Below are 18,388 nucleotides of genomic sequence, written 5' to 3'. Positions count from 1 at the left end.
ATTGATTGATTTGTGTATATTGAAGAATCCTTGCATCCCTGGGATAAATCCCACTTGGTCATAGTGTATGATCCTTTTAATGTGCTGTTGGATTCAGTTTGCTGGTATTTTGCTGAGGATTGTTGCATCTATATTAATCAGTGATATTGGTCTGTAATTTTCTTTTTTTGTAGTATCTTTGTCTGGTTTTGGTATCAGGGTGATGGTGGCCTCGTAGAATGAGTTTGGGAATATTCCTTCTTCTGCAATTTTTTGGAAGAGTTTGAGAAGGATGGGTGTTAGCTCTTCTCTAAATGTTTGATAGAATTCACCTGTGAAGCCATCTGGTCCTGGACTTTTGTTTGTTGGAAGATTTTTAAGCACAGTTTCAATTTCATTACTTTTTATTGGTCTGTTCATATTTTCTATTTCTTCCTGGTTCAGTCTTGGAAGGTTATACCTTTCTAAGAATTTGTCCATTTCTTCCAGGTTGTCCGTTTTATTGGCATAGAGTTGCTTGTAGTAGTCTCTTAGGATGCTTTGTATTTCTGCAGTGTCCGTTGTAACTTCTCCTTTTTCATTTCTAATTTTATTGATTTGAGTCCTCTCCCTCTTTTTCTTGATGAATCTGGCTAAAGGTTTATCAATTTTGTTTATCTTCTCAAAGACCCCTCTTTTAGTTTTATTGATCTTTGCTATTGTTTTCTGTTTCTATTTCATTTATTTCTGCTCTGCTCTTTATGATTTCTTTCCTTCTGCTATGGGTTTTGTTTGTTCTTCTTTCTCTTGTTCCTTTAGGTGTAAGGTTAGATTATTTGAGTTGTTTCTTGTTTCCTGAGGTGGGATTGTATAGCTATAAACTTCCCTCTTAGAACTGGTTTTGCTGCATCCCATAGGTTTTGGGTCATCGTGGTTTCATTGTCATTTGCTTCTAGGTGTTTTTTGATTTCCTCTTTGATTTCCTCAGTGATCTCTTGGTTATGTAGTAACGTATTGTTTAGCCTCCATGTGTTTGTGTTTTTTATGTTTTTGTTTTCCCTGTAATTGATTTATAATCTCATAACATTGTGGTCAGAAAAGATGCTTGATATGATTTCAATTTTCTTAAAATTACCGAGGCTTGATTTGTGACCCAGATGTGATCTATCCTGGAGAATGTTCCATGTGCATGTGAGAAGAAAGTGTAATCTGCTGTTTTCGGATGGAATGTCCTATAAATACCAATTAAATCTATGTGGTCTATTGTGTCATTTAACGCTTGTGTTTCCTCATTAATTTTCTGTCTGGATGATCTTTGCATTGGTGTAAGTGAGGTGTTAAAGTCCCCCACTATTACTGTGTTACTGTGGATTTCCTCTTTTCTAGCTGTTAGTTTTGCCTTATGTATTGAGGTGCTCCTATGTTGGGTGCATATATATTTATAAATGTTATATCTTCTTCTTCTTGGATTGATCCCTTGATCGTTACGTAGTGTCTTTCCTTGGCTCTTGTAACATTCTTTATTTTAAAGTCTATTTTATCTGATATGAGGATTGCTACTCCAGCTTTCTTTTGATTTCCATTTGCATGGCATATCTTTTTCCATCCCCTCACTTTCAGTCTGTATGTGTCCCTAGGTCTGAAGTGGGTCTCTTCTAGACAGCATATATATGGGTCTTGTTTTTGTATCCATTCAGCCAGTCTGTGTCTTTTGGTTGGAGCATTTAATCCTTTCACATTTAAGGTAATTATTGATATGTATGTCCCTAGTACTATTTTCTTAATTGTTTTGGGTTTGTTTCTGTAAGTCCTTTTCTTCTCTTGTGTTTCCCACTTAGAGAAGTTCCTTTAGCATTTGTTGTAGAGCTGGTTTGGCGGTGCTGAATTCTCTTAGCTTTTGCTTGTCTGTGAAGCTTTTGATTTCTCCATTGAATCTGCATGAGGTCCTTGCCGGGTAGAGTAATCTTGGTTGTAGGTTTTTCTCCTTTATCACTTTAAGTATGTCCTGCCACTCCCTTCTGGCTTGCAGAGTTTCTGCTGAAAGATCAGGTGTTAACCTTATGGGGATTCCCTTGTGTGTTATTTGTCGTTTTTCCATTGCTGCTTTTCATAATTTTTCTTTGCCTTTAATTTTTGTCAGTTTGATTATTATGTGTCTTGGTGTGTTTCTCCTTGGGTTTATCCTGCCTGGGACTCTCTGTGCTTCCTGGACTTGGGTGGCTATTTCCTTTCCCATGTTAGGGAAGTTTTCGACTATAATCTCTTGAAATATTTTCTCTGGTCCTTTCTCTCTCTCTTCACCTTCTGGGACCCCTATAATGCAAATATTGTTGCGTTTAATGTTGTCCCAGAGGTTTCTTAGGCTGTCTTCATTTCTTTTCATTCTTTTTTCTTTACTCAGTTCTGCAGCAGTGAATTCCAGCATTCTGTCTTCCAGGTCACTTATCCGTTCTTCTGCCTCAGTTATTCTGCTATTGATTCCTTCTAGTGTAGTTTTCATTTCAGTTATTGTATTGCTCATCTCTGTTTGTTCTTTAATTCTTCTAGGTCTTTGTTAAACATTTCTTGCATTTTCTCGATCTTTGCCTCCATTCTTTTTCCGAGGTCCTCGATCATCTTCACTATCATTATTGTGAACTCTTCTTCTGGAAGGTTGCCTATCTCCACTTCATTTAGTTGTTTTTCTGAGGTTTTATCTTGTTCCTTCATCTGCTACATAGTCCTCTGCCTTTTCATTTTGTCTATCATCCTGTGAATGTGGTTTTCGTTCCACAGGCTGCAGGATTGTAGTTCTTTTTGCTTCTGCTGTCTACCCTCCCAGCATTTGTGTTTTAATTTCAGTGCTATAATCCAACAGAATGAAAGCACCTCATCCTTCCCACGTAACTGTGGCCCTCTCATCGTCTGAGAATAGCATTGTAAAGTGTGGTCCATGAACAAGCAGCCTGGGCACCACCCTGGAATTTGCTAGAAAATTAGACCTAACTCCAGACCTACTGTATCAGAATTACTGTAGCAATACCCCCAGGTGGTGCATATACACACTCAAGGCTGAGCTGCACTGCTAGAGTAAGGAGCCCATTGAGGGCTCTTTTAGCCGAAGAAGGGTTAGTGTTCAAGGTCCTAGTAAGGCGACACCCAGAGAAGCTCCTTCACAGTCCCAGGGAAGGAGCTCCCATCCCTGCCACAAGGAGAAGATGGCATCTCCTGGGGTCCCAGCTGCCATGCAGGATCTCTGGAGCTTCCAGGAGAATCAGACTCCTGTGACTGGAATCAGAGAGCTAATTGTCCTCATGTGGCTCCATTGCCTGCCAGTTGCAAGGGGAGTGACAAGACTCCCCAAGGAGCTAACCAAATGTAAAGAAAAAGGAGCCAAAGGCAAGGAGGGATGAGGAACTAAAAGCTGATGCCTGGGAGTTTAGCTGTTAGAAATGTAACAGCTTCCTGCCGAAAAGTGCAGGGGAGAGAGCAGCAGCTGAGAATCAATCCATCTTCTTCTCAGTTCACCTGTCCTTCAGCCACATCCTGCCTAGCAACAGTTGTCAGCATGAGCTCCAGCCACCAGTCCCTCTTTGGACAGTGATGGGGAGATGAATTTAGCCCCGAGAAGGACTGGAGTCAGGGTGTCCACAGGGAGGCAGGTCGTCTAATCGTTGGGACAGTTCCCTGGAAAACGAGGGGGCAGAGCATATCATGGGGCTGCCACTTAGAGGCAAGGAGTTGATGGGGGAAGGGCCTGGATTGTAGGAAGCAGGTGAAGTTTATCTTCAGCTCCCGTCCTCTGCCCCTCCAGTCACGCTGAATGATGCTACCAGTAACATTGCCACCTCTACATCTACGTGATACATTAAGCCTTCCAAAGTGTTTCTGTAACCATGATGTCATTTCATTCTCCCAATGACACTGAGTGACTGGGATCAGAGACAGATGAATTAAGATGTGGGCTGGCCGTCCAGACTCAGCCAGGATGTGGAGAGCTTTGGCTGCAGGGTTGGGCCAACCCTGCGATGGAGACTGAATAGCCAGAGGGTCCAGGACCCTGAGTGGGTGTGGGTGTGGGTGCTGGGATTGTGGGCCCTGTGCAAGAAATTTGGCTCTAGCCGAGGCCCTCACTGGCCTCCACCTTGGAGTCTGGGCTGGAGGAGGATCAGAGACCTAGCCTATTTGGCAGGACAGTTAGCGAGTGTGAGGCCATAATGGATGTGAAAGCACCATTTTTCTGATGAGGTAATGGGTGTAAAAATGAAAAAAACACATGGCTATAAGGTGTTGTTATCATTTGGCAGAAGATAAAAGGCTAGACCTTTACCCGGGTCACTGACTAGAGAGGGCAAGCCTGGCGCAGGGTGAAGGGACACCTCTGGGGGCCTTGGGTAGGAAAGGGACAGATTGAAGGCACTGCGTGCTTTGGGGCAAACAGAAGAAAATAGCAGATCCCAGAAACAAAGCTGGGCAGAGGGTGGGGAGAGAGGACCATAAGCTTTGGCTGCTTCATAGTTTTGTTCAGGGTTGCCCTGTTCGAAGGGACCGGAAGGCAGAAGCCAAGCATCTTTCAAAGTGCGTATTTCCCCCAGGATGGCAGTCATGTGACCCGTGGACAGCTGAGCTCCCGTCATCCGTCACCGCTTGACTTCAGTGTCACTCCCAAGTCTCTAGGCACTCAGCAAATTTCAGAGGGACTGAGCCGCAGACACTGAAAGATGCAGACCCCATGAGGGCAGGGACAGCTTCCATTTGCATTGCAAAATGGCCTTCTGGTCAGTTAAAGGAGGTATTTCTTCCCTGACCACAGAAGCTGGGAAGGCCCAGACAGTGTGAAAACATGGCTGCTTGCAGAACTGGGGGAGGATCCAATTAGGGACAGGTAGTCCAGCTCTGTTAGGGACAAGCCGGGGACAAATGTGCTCCAGTCGCACCTGGAGACATGCCTGTGACTGTGGGAGAAATAGCCGGGTCCCTTGTGGGGAGATGGGGGCCACCCACAGACAGAGCTTAGCCTCTTGTCACTCTTCCCATCACTGCCCTTTCCTGGCCATCCAGCACGGTTCCCGTCTCCTCCTGGGAGCCCTCTCTGGTCCTCCACCCCCTTCTCTGAACACACAATTTGGGCCTTAATCGTGGACTTCATATACTATTCTCAGTTACCACTCTAATTCTCTTGTTCAGTGTACACTTGTCTCTCTGACCTGCCCCCTCTCCCCCCGCGCCCCCTGCTAGACTGGAAGATCTTTTTGTGTGTGTGTGTGGTACGCAGGCCTCTCACTGTTGTGGCCTCTCCGGTTGCGGAGCACAGGCTCCGGACGTGCAGGCTCAGCGGCCATGGCTCACGGGCCCAGCCGCTCCGCGGCATGTGGGATCTTCCTAGAGCGGGACACGAACCCGCGTCCCCTGCATCGGCAGGCGGACTCTCAACCACTGCGCCACCAGGGAAGCCCTAGACTGGAAGATCTTTGAAGGCAGAGATCTGTAACTTCTTGGGCCCCCCAAAGCTCCAGCTGTGTGAGTAGGCCCTCGATAAATACCTGTTGATGGAGTAACATAGTCAAAACAGGAAAGCAGAACACTTGGGTCACAAAAGGCTCTTAGCTTGTTGGGTCCCCTGGCACCAGGAGTGTCTGTTTTCACGAGGATTGGTGGTGCCTCAAGGCCCAATGGAGACTGGCGTGTCATCAGCTTTGGAAAAAGAAAAAGGCAGCAAAACCGAGGCTGCAGTGGCCCAGGGGCCCTGCATGCAGGACAGGGTAGCAAGCACTCCCACGGGTGCCTGGATCTTCCTTGCAGTGTCCCTGCTCCCCATGCCCCAGGATGTGCAGCCCGACAGGCTCTCATCGTCCAGATTGCCCTGGCTGGTGCCCTTGGCGGAAATGAGCTGGTGTCATCCCAAGAAGAGGCCCCTTTAGTGCCACTGAGTTGAGGTCGGATGACAGGAGGGAAAGGGCTCGTTTGGGAAGCAGCTGTAGGGGTGAGGCAAGATGGCGGCTACAGGAAGATGTTCTCTGGCTCCCTTCGAGGCCAAGTGCCTGCCTGCCTGCTACCAGGAGCAGAAATGAGAGAGGTGCCAGCCTGAGGCCACCCTCACTGAGCCCCTGTCCTGGGAGGGTCCCTATCCAGAACACCGGCCAGCCAGGTTCCAGCTTCCAAGTGACTTTCTGTTGAAGAGTGACCATTTGTCTTACCAGCATGAGAGGGAAGGAGCCAGTTTCTGAACTCATCTTCAGCAGGCTTGACCTCATCTTAGCAGCTCCTTCCACCTCCCTCAGGGGCACCAGACAGGGCCCAAGCCAGCGTGAGTGCAGCCAGAGTTGATGTGGTCGGAGTCAGACCAGCCACAGTCCGTCTTCCTGCCTGAGTTCTTCTGTGAAAGAGACAAGCCCGGGACTGTGAATTTCTCTCTTATACGATTACTCTAAACCTACCGAATCTGCGTCCTGATAAACAACCTAATTGCTTACAACCACTTGCTCCCGAGGAATCTGGGATTCTTCGCTAGTCAACAATCACTCTCACAGTGTCAGAACCTCCCACTTCTTTTCCAAACCTTACACTAGTTTGATTAATTAGCTCCTGGCCCTCTGTATCTTGTTCACAAGGGCACTGCCTGGAACCTTAATTTTTGAGAATATACACACCTAGGCTAGGAAACTCAATCCCTTTTATTAGGCCAATTCAGGGGGCTGAGGCTCTGGGCCTCTTGGGTCTGGTCCGCTCTCTTCTACCTCCACCTGCCCTCTCCTGCCTGCTGGCCATTTGTTCCCCTTTTTGCCTCTTCCCTTGCCCCCGCACACAGTGCCTTCACAAAGCCCAGGGTCCCCCACGCCCTCACCCCTTAGGGCTCTTCATTCAGATAGTGAGCTCAGAGCCATCCTTGGCTTCAGGATGCTTCACCCTGGCCCTTACTGTAGACCCTCTGTAAAGTCCTAGTGTAATTCCTAAGCTTCAGTAAGTTGCGCCGTCAGCATCAGGAGTGCTATCTATAATCTCCCCCGAGTCCTGAGGCAGAGATTTCTCTTCTCCCAGCTCGTCTGGGTTCGGGTCTTCCGGCAGCCACAGGAGGCAGCTCCCCTTCTTGCCCATGGGAGCCGCTCTCCAGCTATCCCATTAACTGAAATAAGCTGGCGTTATGCACGGTTGTGTAGGTGCGGGTCCTCCACATGAGCCCGTTTGTTTACATATGGCATCTCAATAGTTTATTTTTATATATAACCTAAGGGACATTAAAGTTTAAGATTACACAAGGACTTCCTGAAGGTGCTCCACATTCTGAAATGACTTCACATTCCTTCCCCACTTCCTTGCCTGTTTTGTGGTCCCTTCCCTCAAGGTTCTGCTTTCTCTTAGGGAGTTAATAGCCAGTTCAATGGGTGATAACCTTTTGAACTAACTAGCTGTTAGTCCTTTTTAGGACTGACTCTAATGTCAGGCTCCATGACGCCAATTTCCTCTGTTGGCCCTGGCCCTGTAGACAAGTGGCTTCTCCTTTCTAGACTCTTCTTTCTCCAGTCTGAAATATGAGGCAGTCCTCACCTCTGCTGGTGCCGGAGGATGTAGGAAGTGATGTGCGTGAACTCCCTGGTGCCGTGGGCAGCACCCTTATCGGCGTCCCTCCCAGCTGCTTCTGAGGCTTAGTTGCCTTTGCGTCTTGTTTTGCTCCCGTCTTCCCCTTCCCCTCAGTCATGTGATACAGGAAGAGAGCGCAAATGATATGGAATGTGAGCAGCTGCCAGCAGAGACGCTGCGACAAGTGACCATTCACCGGGACCCTATATATGGCTTTGGCTTCGTGGCCGGCAGTGAGAGGCCTGTGGTGGTGCGATCTGTGAGGCCAGGTAGGTGTCCCTCAGAGTGTCCCCGTGGCCCTGGCTCCTACCCCCCAACACCCACACATCGCCCCAAAGAGCAGAGCACCCGAGTATACTGTGTTGCCAAGGAACTCATGAAGAGTGGGTGAAGACTTGCCAACCAGTACCTGTGTGATGGAGCTAGGCTTTTAAGACTTACCCACACGCACCACCGAGGCTGCTTGGGCTCTAGACAGAGGCTGTAGCTGATGGTTTGGTAGGGTCTGGGTCTTAATAAAACTTCCCTTTGCACAGAACCTTCATAGGAGAGCCATACTGCCTTGGATGAGGAATACTCATCCAATTCAATTCAACAAATATGTATTGATCGCCTACTCTAAGCCCAGCAAGGTTATAGGGAAATACAAGACAGAGTTCCTGTCCCCAAGAATCTAACCATCAGGCTCTGGAGACTAGTACACGTTCATGAAATAGGTCATCCATTAAAGACTGGAGTCAGGATATAGACCATAGGTGGGAGAGGAGAGTGAAATCTCTGAATGCCACAGTGGCAATACAACACCTACCATTGTTGTAGGTACTACTGTGTGCTTTACATCATCTTGTTCAATCCTCACAGCTGCGCCCACAAGGTAAGTAATACCATTCCTATTTTACAAATGAGGAAACTGAGGCATAGAGGGAAGGGAAATGACTTGTCCAGGGTCACTCTGCTAGGAAGCAGCAGAGCTAGGATTTGCACTTAAGCCTGTGTGATGCCATGCGGGGGGGAGCAGGGCTTGAATGGGACCATGCGGGGTGGACCAAGCGAGAACCCCACCGGAACTGTAAAGCCTGCTGTCACGAATGAAATGGGAAAGGGCCTGAGCACTGTTTTGTTCTGAATCTTGCTCGGCATTGACAGAAAAGACAGACCGAAAGGAGCTCTATTCCTGACTTGCTGGGCCTGAGGCATTAGATGTTTACAACAGTTTCTCGCTCTGTCAAGAGGAGCAGCCGGAGTACAAACTGGTCTAGCAGAAATTTGATGAATTTTGCAATCCTCCAAGGAAAAGAAAAAGATTTTTGTAAGCTCGCTCTTCAACTAGAGGGCATAAAGTAAAAAAACAATTCAGTACAAGAGTTCATGGCTGACCTAAGGCTCCCGAGTCAGTCATGCAGTTTGGCGAAAGGTTTTTGAGTCTCTGATCAGAAATCAAATCTGTCCTGGGAAAGAGGGACCCAGATAAAACTTAGTAACAGACCACCAGGAGCCCCTGGTTTAACTCCAGAGGAGACAGAATCCATAAGGTTGCTGCAGGTGGTATGAGAATGTAGAAGAAGGGGTTGGAAAAGTGGAGAGAAGGAAAGCCACAGGGGAGACCACAGGAGGCCACGGGGCCGGCAGGCTGATTGCAGAGAACTTGTTTTTGAGAGAGCAAGAAAAGAGAAGATGCATCCTATAGAGGAACAGTTATGGTTGAAGAAGCCAACAAACCATTCCGTGAAAATAGTAGTAAACTGAGCTTACGACTGCATCAGAGACCAAGGCTTGTGATGGAGATTGAGTTCCATGAGGACCTCCTCCATTAAAAGGAAGGAAGGAAGGAGGGATGGATGGATGGAAGGAAGGAAGGGAGGAAGCAAAGAAGGGAGGGAGGGAATAGGTAGAGTGGCCTCTACCTAAAAGATTGGCATAATTGGCAGAAGTAGATAGGAGGAATGAAATGAGTTGAAGGAATTGTCCCTTGGAGGATATGATAACTACCATTTATTGAATTCTTACCAACATCAATCAGCTGTTTTAAGTGCTATACATTCATCATCCCATTTATCCTCCCAACATTCTCATGATGTTACGTTTCCATTTCACAGATGAGGAAAGAAAGATTCAGAGAGATTAAATGTCTCGTCCACAACTAGTGAATTGCAGATATGAGGTTAAGAGTCTGGGCCTGGCTGGCTGGCTGCAAAGAGTGGACTCTTCACCACCATGCTCCCCATTTCTGAAGTCACTGTGCTGTCAGGAGACTGGGCCTGCTGGCTGAGCCACACTTAGCACACAGGCCCCACTCTGCAGAGCCGCTGAGCTGTGCTCAGGTGACACAGTGGCCTTGTTGTTGTTCATGTTTGTGGAATTTGCGCAGCACACTTCTTTGTAGAGAGAGGAATAGTTGGGATCTGGCCCTTTTGAGTGGATCCCAGTAAGCGTCCAGGCTGGTTTGAGAGAGGCATGTCGTTAAACATCCCTTTCAGGTTTGAGTTAAGCTGGGTCCAACTTCTCGTTCTCCCTGAATCTCTAAAAAGCTTTCCTCCAAGAAGGTCTTTGCTAAACACCACGAGCAGCATAGCCCGGGGCACCCCTCAAACCCACCCTTCACCCCAAACAGGAAGGTAAGGCCCTCAGGCAGGTCTGCTTTCTAAACCTTGACAGTAGAGATGGGAAGGAGGGAAAGGAAATTTCCAAGTGTCTGTGATTTAGGGTCTATGCCTTGTTCCCCTCATTTCTTGGAGAGTAGCATGTCTCAGAGGTGAAAGAAAATAAACCCTTCAGGTCTTTTAGTCCATCCCCTTGTCTCCAGGCAAGTGAGCGCCTACATCCTTCCAGACCAGTGAGTTTGGATATTGTTCAAGTAAGAAGATTCCTCGCCCCCTCCCATCACCTGTAGCCCCTCCAATAGTCTGGAAGCCATTCTCTGTGCCCAAGCAGATCCCTCCTGGTGAAACGGAAGTCTGTGCTCCTCTCTAGACCAAAGGAGGGCCACTCCATTCTCTTTCTCCAGTCCTCTGCCCTCCATCCACAACAGGCAGCAGTGGCCCGGGGCTCAAACAGCGGCCCTGCCACTGGTGCCACGCGGCCCACAGCGTCGCCTGCACCCACGTCAGCTCCCTCAGGCAGTGTCAACTCCCTCCCACCCAGGCCTGCGCTTTCCCAACCCTCACGCCTGTCTCCTCTCCTCTGCAGGAGGCCCCTCTGAGGACAAGCTCCTGGCTGGTGACCAGATTGTGGCTATTAATGAGGAGGACGTGAGCGAAGCCCCCAGGGAGAGGTTCATAGAACTCATCAGGTAATAGGGCCTTGGCAAGAGCTGAGTACGGCCCTCCCCATCCCACCAGTGGCGTAGCCATGGCTGCCACAGCTCTCCCTGGCCCTGAGAGAGGAGCCCTCCCAGGAAGGGCAGCCCGAGCCAGGGTTCCTGGCTACACAGGACATCCGGGGCCCAAGGGCCCTCACACACTCTGGCTTAGCCTCGTCCAGTGATGTGAGCAGACATCACCGCTCACATCACTGGACAGCCTCCTGCCAGAGCTCACCTCACCTCCCTCCACCCAACTACTCCCCTTACCCATGCCCTTTGGTTTTCGACTTGCTGTGCAGTAAGTGACCAATGAGAACAAGTGAGTGACCAATGAGAACAATGAGTGACCAATGAGACAGACCAAGTGAGCAGTGAGAACCAAACAAGCCATTCAAAGGACATTCTGAGATAAGTACAATGTGACCAAGTCACTGTTTCCCATCCCCCCCCCAAAAAAAACACAAGAAGAAAATCCAAATCCCTGGCCAGTGGGTTGAAGGAGGGAACCTGCCATTGTGGATTTTGCTCACAGTGTGTGTGACCCCTTAGTGCCCTCCCCATATGGGGGCAGGTGAGAGAGAGAAAGGGGTGTTAGCAGGACCACCACCCTCTGTCCGTGGAGTAATCACATTGACTTTTCCTCTCCTTTACCTCTATACACACCAAGCTACCACATACCACACACACACACACATACCCCCACACACACACCCCCACATACCACACACACACACATCATGCACTACAAACATGCCTGCTCTCTCACACACACACACCACATACCACACACACACACACACACCATGCCGCTACATACCTTCCCACACACGCCATGCCACCACATACCACATACATACACACCATGCATACCACATACTACACACCCACCCACATGCACACCATACACACACACACACAAAACGTGGCACCACACACACACACACACACACCCACATACCACACACACACACACATCATGCACTACAAACATGCCTGCTCTCACACACACACACACCACATACCACACACACACACACACACACCATGCCGCTACATACCTTCCCACACACGCCATGCCACCACATACCACATACATACACACCATGCATACCACATACTACACACCCACCCACATGCACACCATACACACACACACACAAAACGTGGCACCACACACACACACACCCCCATATACCACACACACACACACATGCACTACAAACATGCCTGCACACACACACACCCCACATACCACACACACACATCATGCACTACAAACATGCCTGCACACGCGCACACACACATGCACTACAAACATGCCTGCGCGCGCACACACACACACCACACCCCACATACCACACACACACACATCATGCACTACAAACATGCCTGCACATGCGCGCGCACACACACACACACACACACATACACATACCGTAGGCACTCCCACATGCCCACCACATGCACACACAGCACCCCCACGCCCCCTTGCATACACGTGTTGATAAGGAATGAGATGGTAGAGACGATGGCTCTAGATTCCACGGGCTGACCTCAGTTTGGAGGACCTGGGCTGTCTCCCCTCAAATGGAACCCTGTGCTCGCCCTCCCGCTCTCCCTCTCTGCCTGCTGTAGTCTGTTCCATCTCTGCGTCCGTCTCCTCAACCCTTCTTGATTTGGAGTGTTTCCATCCCACTTGTCTTTCTTGTTCTCCCAAAGCCCACCTGCCTCCAGACCCCCTCCCTCCCCTTCAAAGGCAGAGGAGCGGTACCCCCTTGCTAGCTCTGGAGGGGTTTGCAAAACTCCCTCCTGAAGTCCAGAGCAGGTCTTCCTTTACATGCTCCCCCTCCAGCTTAATATCGTGGAATGTGTCTGGTCCCTGATGACCCTTAGTTTGTCTCTTCTCCAAGTTCAGTTTGTCCATTGCATTCCCCCACTCTCCACCCTTCACCCTTCACACTCCACCACCACACCAATATGGGGTGAGTTCTTTCAATCCCATCAGGGTATACTGGCGTTCTTTCAGGCTGACCCCTCGGAAGTCTTTGCTTTGCTTCTAGTGGATATCTTTGCACCCCAGAACAAGGTAGCCTGATTTTGTGAGGGAGCCCAGAGCATTTTCTGGGTCAAGACAGAGCTCACTCATTTGATAACCTCAGGGGCTAGCAGATCATTCATTCATTCAGTAAATATTTATTATAATGAGTGTCTACTGTGCATGAGGCATTGTTCTAGGCACTAAATATACAGCAGTGAATAAGCTAGATGAAAATCCTTGCCCATTGGAGTTTACATTCTAGTGGAAGGAGACACACCATAAGCAATAAACATGATAAATAAGTATTGTACAGTATACTAGAAGTTGCTGAATGTTATTGAAGAATAGAAAGGGGATAAGGATAAAGAAGATCAGGAATGCTGGGCACAGGGGTGCAGAGTGCAACTTTAAATAGCACGGCCAGTGTCGGCCTCAATGAGGAGGTGACATTTGAAGAAAGACTTGGAGACTTCCCTGGCGGTCTAGTGGTTAGGACTCCATGCTTCCACTGCACAAGTTTGATCCTAAGATCCTGCATGCCGCGCAGCATCGCCAAAAAAAAAAAAAAAAAAAAAAAAAAGACTTGAAGAAAATGAGGATGTTAGAGAAGGCAAGAAGAACCCAGCATAAAGGCCCTAAAGCAGGAGTGTGTCTGGTGTGTTTGGGGAACAGGGGAGAAGCCAGCGTGTGGAGTGGGGTAAAGAAGGGGGAGAGTTGTAGCTACTGCAAGGACTTTGGCTTTGCTCTACATGACATGGGGAGACGTGGCAGGGGCCGGAGTACAGGAGTCACATAATCCGATTTACACTAGGCACCTGCCCTGGTCAAGAGACAGGATTTTCTATGGTGTTTTCCCTGGAATACAACTCCTTCCTTCCCCTGGGAGCTTCCCAGACCCTGCAGATGATTCATCCCTGGACTCTGCCTCATTGAATATGGGAAATGGTCCAAGTCCTTGAGCAGGGAGCCTTGGCCTTTCTTGAATACCCAGAATCAAGGGTATCTTGACTCTGCTTCCTGAACACCTTTGTTCCCAGAAACATTTGAAAAAGGCCAACAAAGAGAGGGGAAGCTCCTTCAAGGCGAACTCTTTCCATTCCTTCAGTTCTTTTAAAGGATTATGTATTCCTGGAAGAGAATTTTCATACCTCACAGCTTGTTGGATCATTGGCGTAATTCTTGTCTGAAGAGTTTCAAATTCTTCATCCTTTTGAATATTTGCTATCTGGAGAGTCTTGCCTTCCACCTGTTGCTTCCTGGCTCTCATTTTTTTGGTCCTTCAATTAAAACAAATCTGCTGAGTATGAGTCATGATGACCAAATGACCTCCTCTGGGTTTTTCCTTTCAGTTTCTCCTCTTGCTTAAATACCAAATTGCCAATAATCATGGTACACATTTCCCAGGACTCTGACTGTGCTCCCTTTGAGTTTCATAATTCAGGTCTTTAGTTTTCCTTGAGAACTTTTTAGCCTATAGATAAAATTGCTCCTAGGGTTTGAGGATTTCTACAGAGAGAATGTGAGAAGGAATATTAAAAAAGACCTGAAAAATGACAACCCCAGAGATAATGGTAATACCGTCTTCAGACGCCTGTGTGAACCTATATGTATGGCGTATGTCAGCCGCCACAAATGATGGCAGGCGAGGCAGCCATGCACATATTTAGATTGCCCTCTGTCCTAATCCATGTACCTGAATGCAGCCCAGGGGAGAATTCTGGTGTTGCTTCTTGTGCTAGATGAGTACCCAGTGCATGATACACTACTCTCCTGTTCCCTCTTCTCTCTGTAGGAACGCTAAGGAATTCATCGTTCTTACAGTTCTGCACACTCATCAGGTGAGTGAGCCTCTTTGCCATCCGCCCTTCCTCCTGACTGAGACAAGAGTATCCCCATATCGGAAAGTTATAGCCATGGGAGAAGGAGAGGAGAGAGACGAAGACCAACATTGTTGTGAGCCAGGGATTTAGGAGTGAACTTAGAAGCATACTTTCGGAACATCTTGTCTACACTCACATCCCAGACTTGAGGATTTTGAAGGGCTACACAGTGCTTTGTTCTGTCTTGTGCTCTCTGCTTTGCCCCACTTAAGCTGCCCCACCCCTGCCCCAGTTCCAGACATATTTTCTACCTCCTTTTTGCTGTGCCCCATCAAAATTTCCCTGTCCAGTGTCCGATTCCCTTAATCCTTGCAGATGGTGGATGCTAATCTTATTTACTCATTCACACAGGTGTATACTAAATGGCCTACAATATGTGAGACACAGTACTGTTTTGGGGGATTTACTGTAAAGTTGCTGGGGAGGTACAGTTGGACAAACAGGTTCATCTTTGTCCAGGTTCAGTCACTAACTGGCTATGTGACCCTGCGTGAGTTAGTTCCCTTTTCTGAACCTGTTTCATCATCTGTAAATTGAGGGATTTAGACTAGAACAGTGTTCCCTGAACTTGCCTGATCATAATAGTCACCAGGACTGTTTATTAAAAGTGAAAGTCGGGCTTCCCTGGTGGCGCGGTGGTTGAGAGTCCGCCTGCCGATGCAGGGGACACGGGTTCGTGCCCCGGTCCGGGAAGATCCCACGTGCCGCGGAGCGGCTGGGCCTGTGAGCCATGGCCGCTGGGCCTGCGCGTCCGGAGCCTGTGCTCCGCAACGGGAGAGGCCACAACAGTGAGAGGCCCGTGTACCGCAAAAAAAAAAAGTGAAAGTCCCCAGACCCTTCTTCTCAAAAGTTGAAATCAGAAGGCCCAGTGTCCATTGCTAGTCACATCCTTTTAGTCATCTTAACTCAAATTCACAAACCCAGGTGCAAAACTTCTGCATGCAAAACTCAGGGCCCTCCTCCCACCTCCAGCCTAGTTGTCCCTTTCCAGTGTCCCCAACTCTACCCTGCACCCCAGCACTTATGTCCCAACCCCATCGCATAGCCACAGGGGAGGTCACATCTGTTGGGGATGGGAGACATGAAATCAGAGGAGACTTCACAGAGGAGGCTGCACCTGAGCTCTACCTTGAGAGATGGGGCAGGATTTCCCAGGCACAGATGGAGGGAAAGATTACCCAGAGAGAGATGACATTTCTGTGCAAAGCGAGGGGCAGTGCATAGATGCAAGGCATGGGCTCACGAGTCTGGAAGACGGGGTTCAAATCAAACTCTGGCATTTACTGCCTCTCCTCATGGCCCCCAGCCATCTTCTGTGTCAATGTGAACCACACACACAAACATACAGACACGCTTTCTGGTATTTAGGCCTTTCTCAATTCCAATTCTCCTGTCTCAGGGCTTGCAAGCTCTACCCCTCAGTGGGTGTTACCAATAGGCCCCTCCCTCCCCACCTTACTGCACATGATTAGTTGCCTAGTGGGCAGTGGGCAGTCAGCCCTCATTCCCCAATCACCTGCCATGAAAATGGCTACCAGTTCCCCCCAAAAATGATGCTTGTGGCGTGGTTGGAATTTACCTCTCTGATCAGAGACCCATCGTGGGTTACTTTGTTAGTCAGGTCTCCTCAAATGTCACTTCCTTGTACAAACCTTCCTGGACTATCCTTTCTAAGATAGAATCTACCTGCCACTATCTCCTGATACTGCTTAATTTTCCTAGCAGAGCTGAAATATTATATTTTTTTAACTTTTTGTTTTGAAATCATTGTAGAGTCACAGGAGGTTGCAAAGCTAGTACAGTGACATCCTTTACCATGTTTCTCCCAGTGGCTACATGTTACGTACCTACAGTACCATATCAGAACTGGGGCACTGATGTCAGTACAATGTGTGCGTAAGTTTCAGTGTCACTCTATCACATGTGTGGCTTCGTGTATCAACACAGTCAAGATACTGGACAGTTCTATCACTGAAAGGATCCCACATGTTGCCCTTTTATGGTGCCCCTACTCACCACCCTCAATCCCTGTCAACCACTAGTCTGTTTTCCATTTCTGTAATTTCATCCTTTCAAGAATATTATATAAATGGAATCATAGAGTATGTAACCTTTGGTGGTTGGCTTTTTTCACTCAGCACAATGCCCTTGAGATTCATCCAAGCCATTGCTTGTATTAATAGTTTGCTCCTTTTTATTGCTGAATAGTATTCCATGGTATGGATGTACCACTGTTTGGTCATCCACCCATTGAAGGACATTGGGGTTGCTTCCAGACTTTGGCTAGCCCAGTTAAAGCTGCTATAAACATTCATGTACAGGTTTTTGTGTGTGTGAGCATTAAGTTTTCATTTCTCTGGGACAAATGCCCAAAAGTGTGATTGTTCAGTCATATATTAAATGTATGTTTAATTTATTAAGAAACTGCCAGGCTACTTTCCAGAGTGGCTGTATCATTTTACATTCCCATGAAACATTATACTTATAGGTGTTTATTGTCTGTCTCCCTCAATAGAATGTCAGCTCCACGAGGGTAGAGGCTGTGGTTCACTGCTGTATCCCCAGCGCCTGGAACAGCAGCTGGCATAGAATAGGCACTCAATAAGTATTTGTTGGAGGAACGAAGGAAATCCAACTTCCAGCCATCACGGCAACCTAAACTAAAACTAAACTAAACTCAAGTGTCCAAACTTAGGTGCAGAATGAAGAGCCTAACATCCCCCTGCATCTCTGTCCCAACTCTCATCCCAGTGCCCCCAACACCCCTTTGTCCCCCAGTTCTTATGCCCCCACTGCCCATCCCATGGCCTCTTTGCCATGGCCAGGCTGCTTTCCTTCTCTCCTTTGTACATTTCTTAGTTCTCACTGCCCTGCAGACTTCTGTCCTTGAGACTCATGTCTTCCAAACACCTTTGCCTGACTAACCTCAATGAGAGTTTCTAGTTCATTCATTTGTTCACCAAACATTTACTGAATGCTTACTATTCTAGGCACTCTTCCAGGCTTGGAATATGGCAGTGCACAGGACAGACATGGTTCCTACTCTCAGAGAGCTTACATTCTAGTTCTTGGCCTTGTGCTCTCTAAACCCTAGAAACATTGAAAAGTGGGTGAGCACATATACACAGGAGTGTATATTGTAAAAACAGGAGTGATAGGTAAAACAATTAGCAACCTGTACAGGAGGGGCCTTCCAATCAAAATGTAAGCCAGCCACAGGCACTGGAGCATAGTCTTACAGGCCGTCTAACTGTGCCAGGTGTTAACCCTTTAGTTGATCTTTTATAAAGAGGTCCCAGGGGAGAGGTCAGGTGGCACCCGGGAAGCTTAGGGCGCTGACTACTTACCAATCAGTGGGAGAGAATCCCTCAATAGTTTACAACACGTATGGCCATACCAGTGCATCCCAACCAAATGTCAGCCTTGCATACACGTACAGTCGATCCTCAGTATTCACAGATTCCGTATTTGCAGATTCGTCCACTGCCTAAAATTTATTTGTGACTCCAAAATCCATACTCACGGCAGTTTCCTGGTCATTTGCTGACATGCACACAGCGTGAAAATTTTGAGTCTCCCAATGCACATTCCCAGCTGAGGTCAAACAAGACGATGCTCTGTCTTCTTGTTTTAGCTGTCCTGCAGAGCTGTCCA

The 18,388-nt window shown here is 47.9% G+C and overlaps 1 protein-coding gene across 9 annotated transcripts in view; it reads left to right on the top strand.

The window, feature by feature from the left end:
- FRMPD3 (FERM and PDZ domain containing 3) overlaps window positions 1-18,388 on the top strand; it is a 139,490-nt gene that overhangs the window by 67,252 nt on the left and 53,850 nt on the right. For 4 of the 9 annotated variants that reach the window (XM_067722482.1, XM_067722484.1, XM_067722483.1 and 1 more), the window contains 3 exons: window positions 7,630-7,784; window positions 10,702-10,804; window positions 14,647-14,692. The exons of 2 other annotated variants lie outside the window; for them this stretch is intronic. In XM_067722482.1, the coding sequence (XP_067578583.1) occupies window positions 7,661-7,784; window positions 10,702-10,804; window positions 14,647-14,692 (273 nt within the window). In that variant the 5' untranslated portion in view covers window positions 7,630-7,660. Of the gene's footprint in view, window positions 1-7,629; window positions 7,785-10,701; window positions 10,805-14,646; window positions 14,693-18,388 lie in introns of those variants that run through there. 3 more of the 9 variants (XM_067722489.1, XM_067722485.1, XM_067722486.1) reach the window with 2 other exon arrangements.

Source organism: Pseudorca crassidens, chromosome X (genome assembly GCF_039906515.1).
Source record: "Pseudorca crassidens isolate mPseCra1 chromosome X, mPseCra1.hap1, whole genome shotgun sequence".
In the NCBI taxonomy this organism is placed as follows: Eukaryota; Metazoa; Chordata; class Mammalia; order Artiodactyla; family Delphinidae; genus Pseudorca; species Pseudorca crassidens.
The sequence above is the reverse complement of the archived record's forward strand: the minus strand, read 5'-3'. Positions and strand labels throughout refer to the sequence as shown.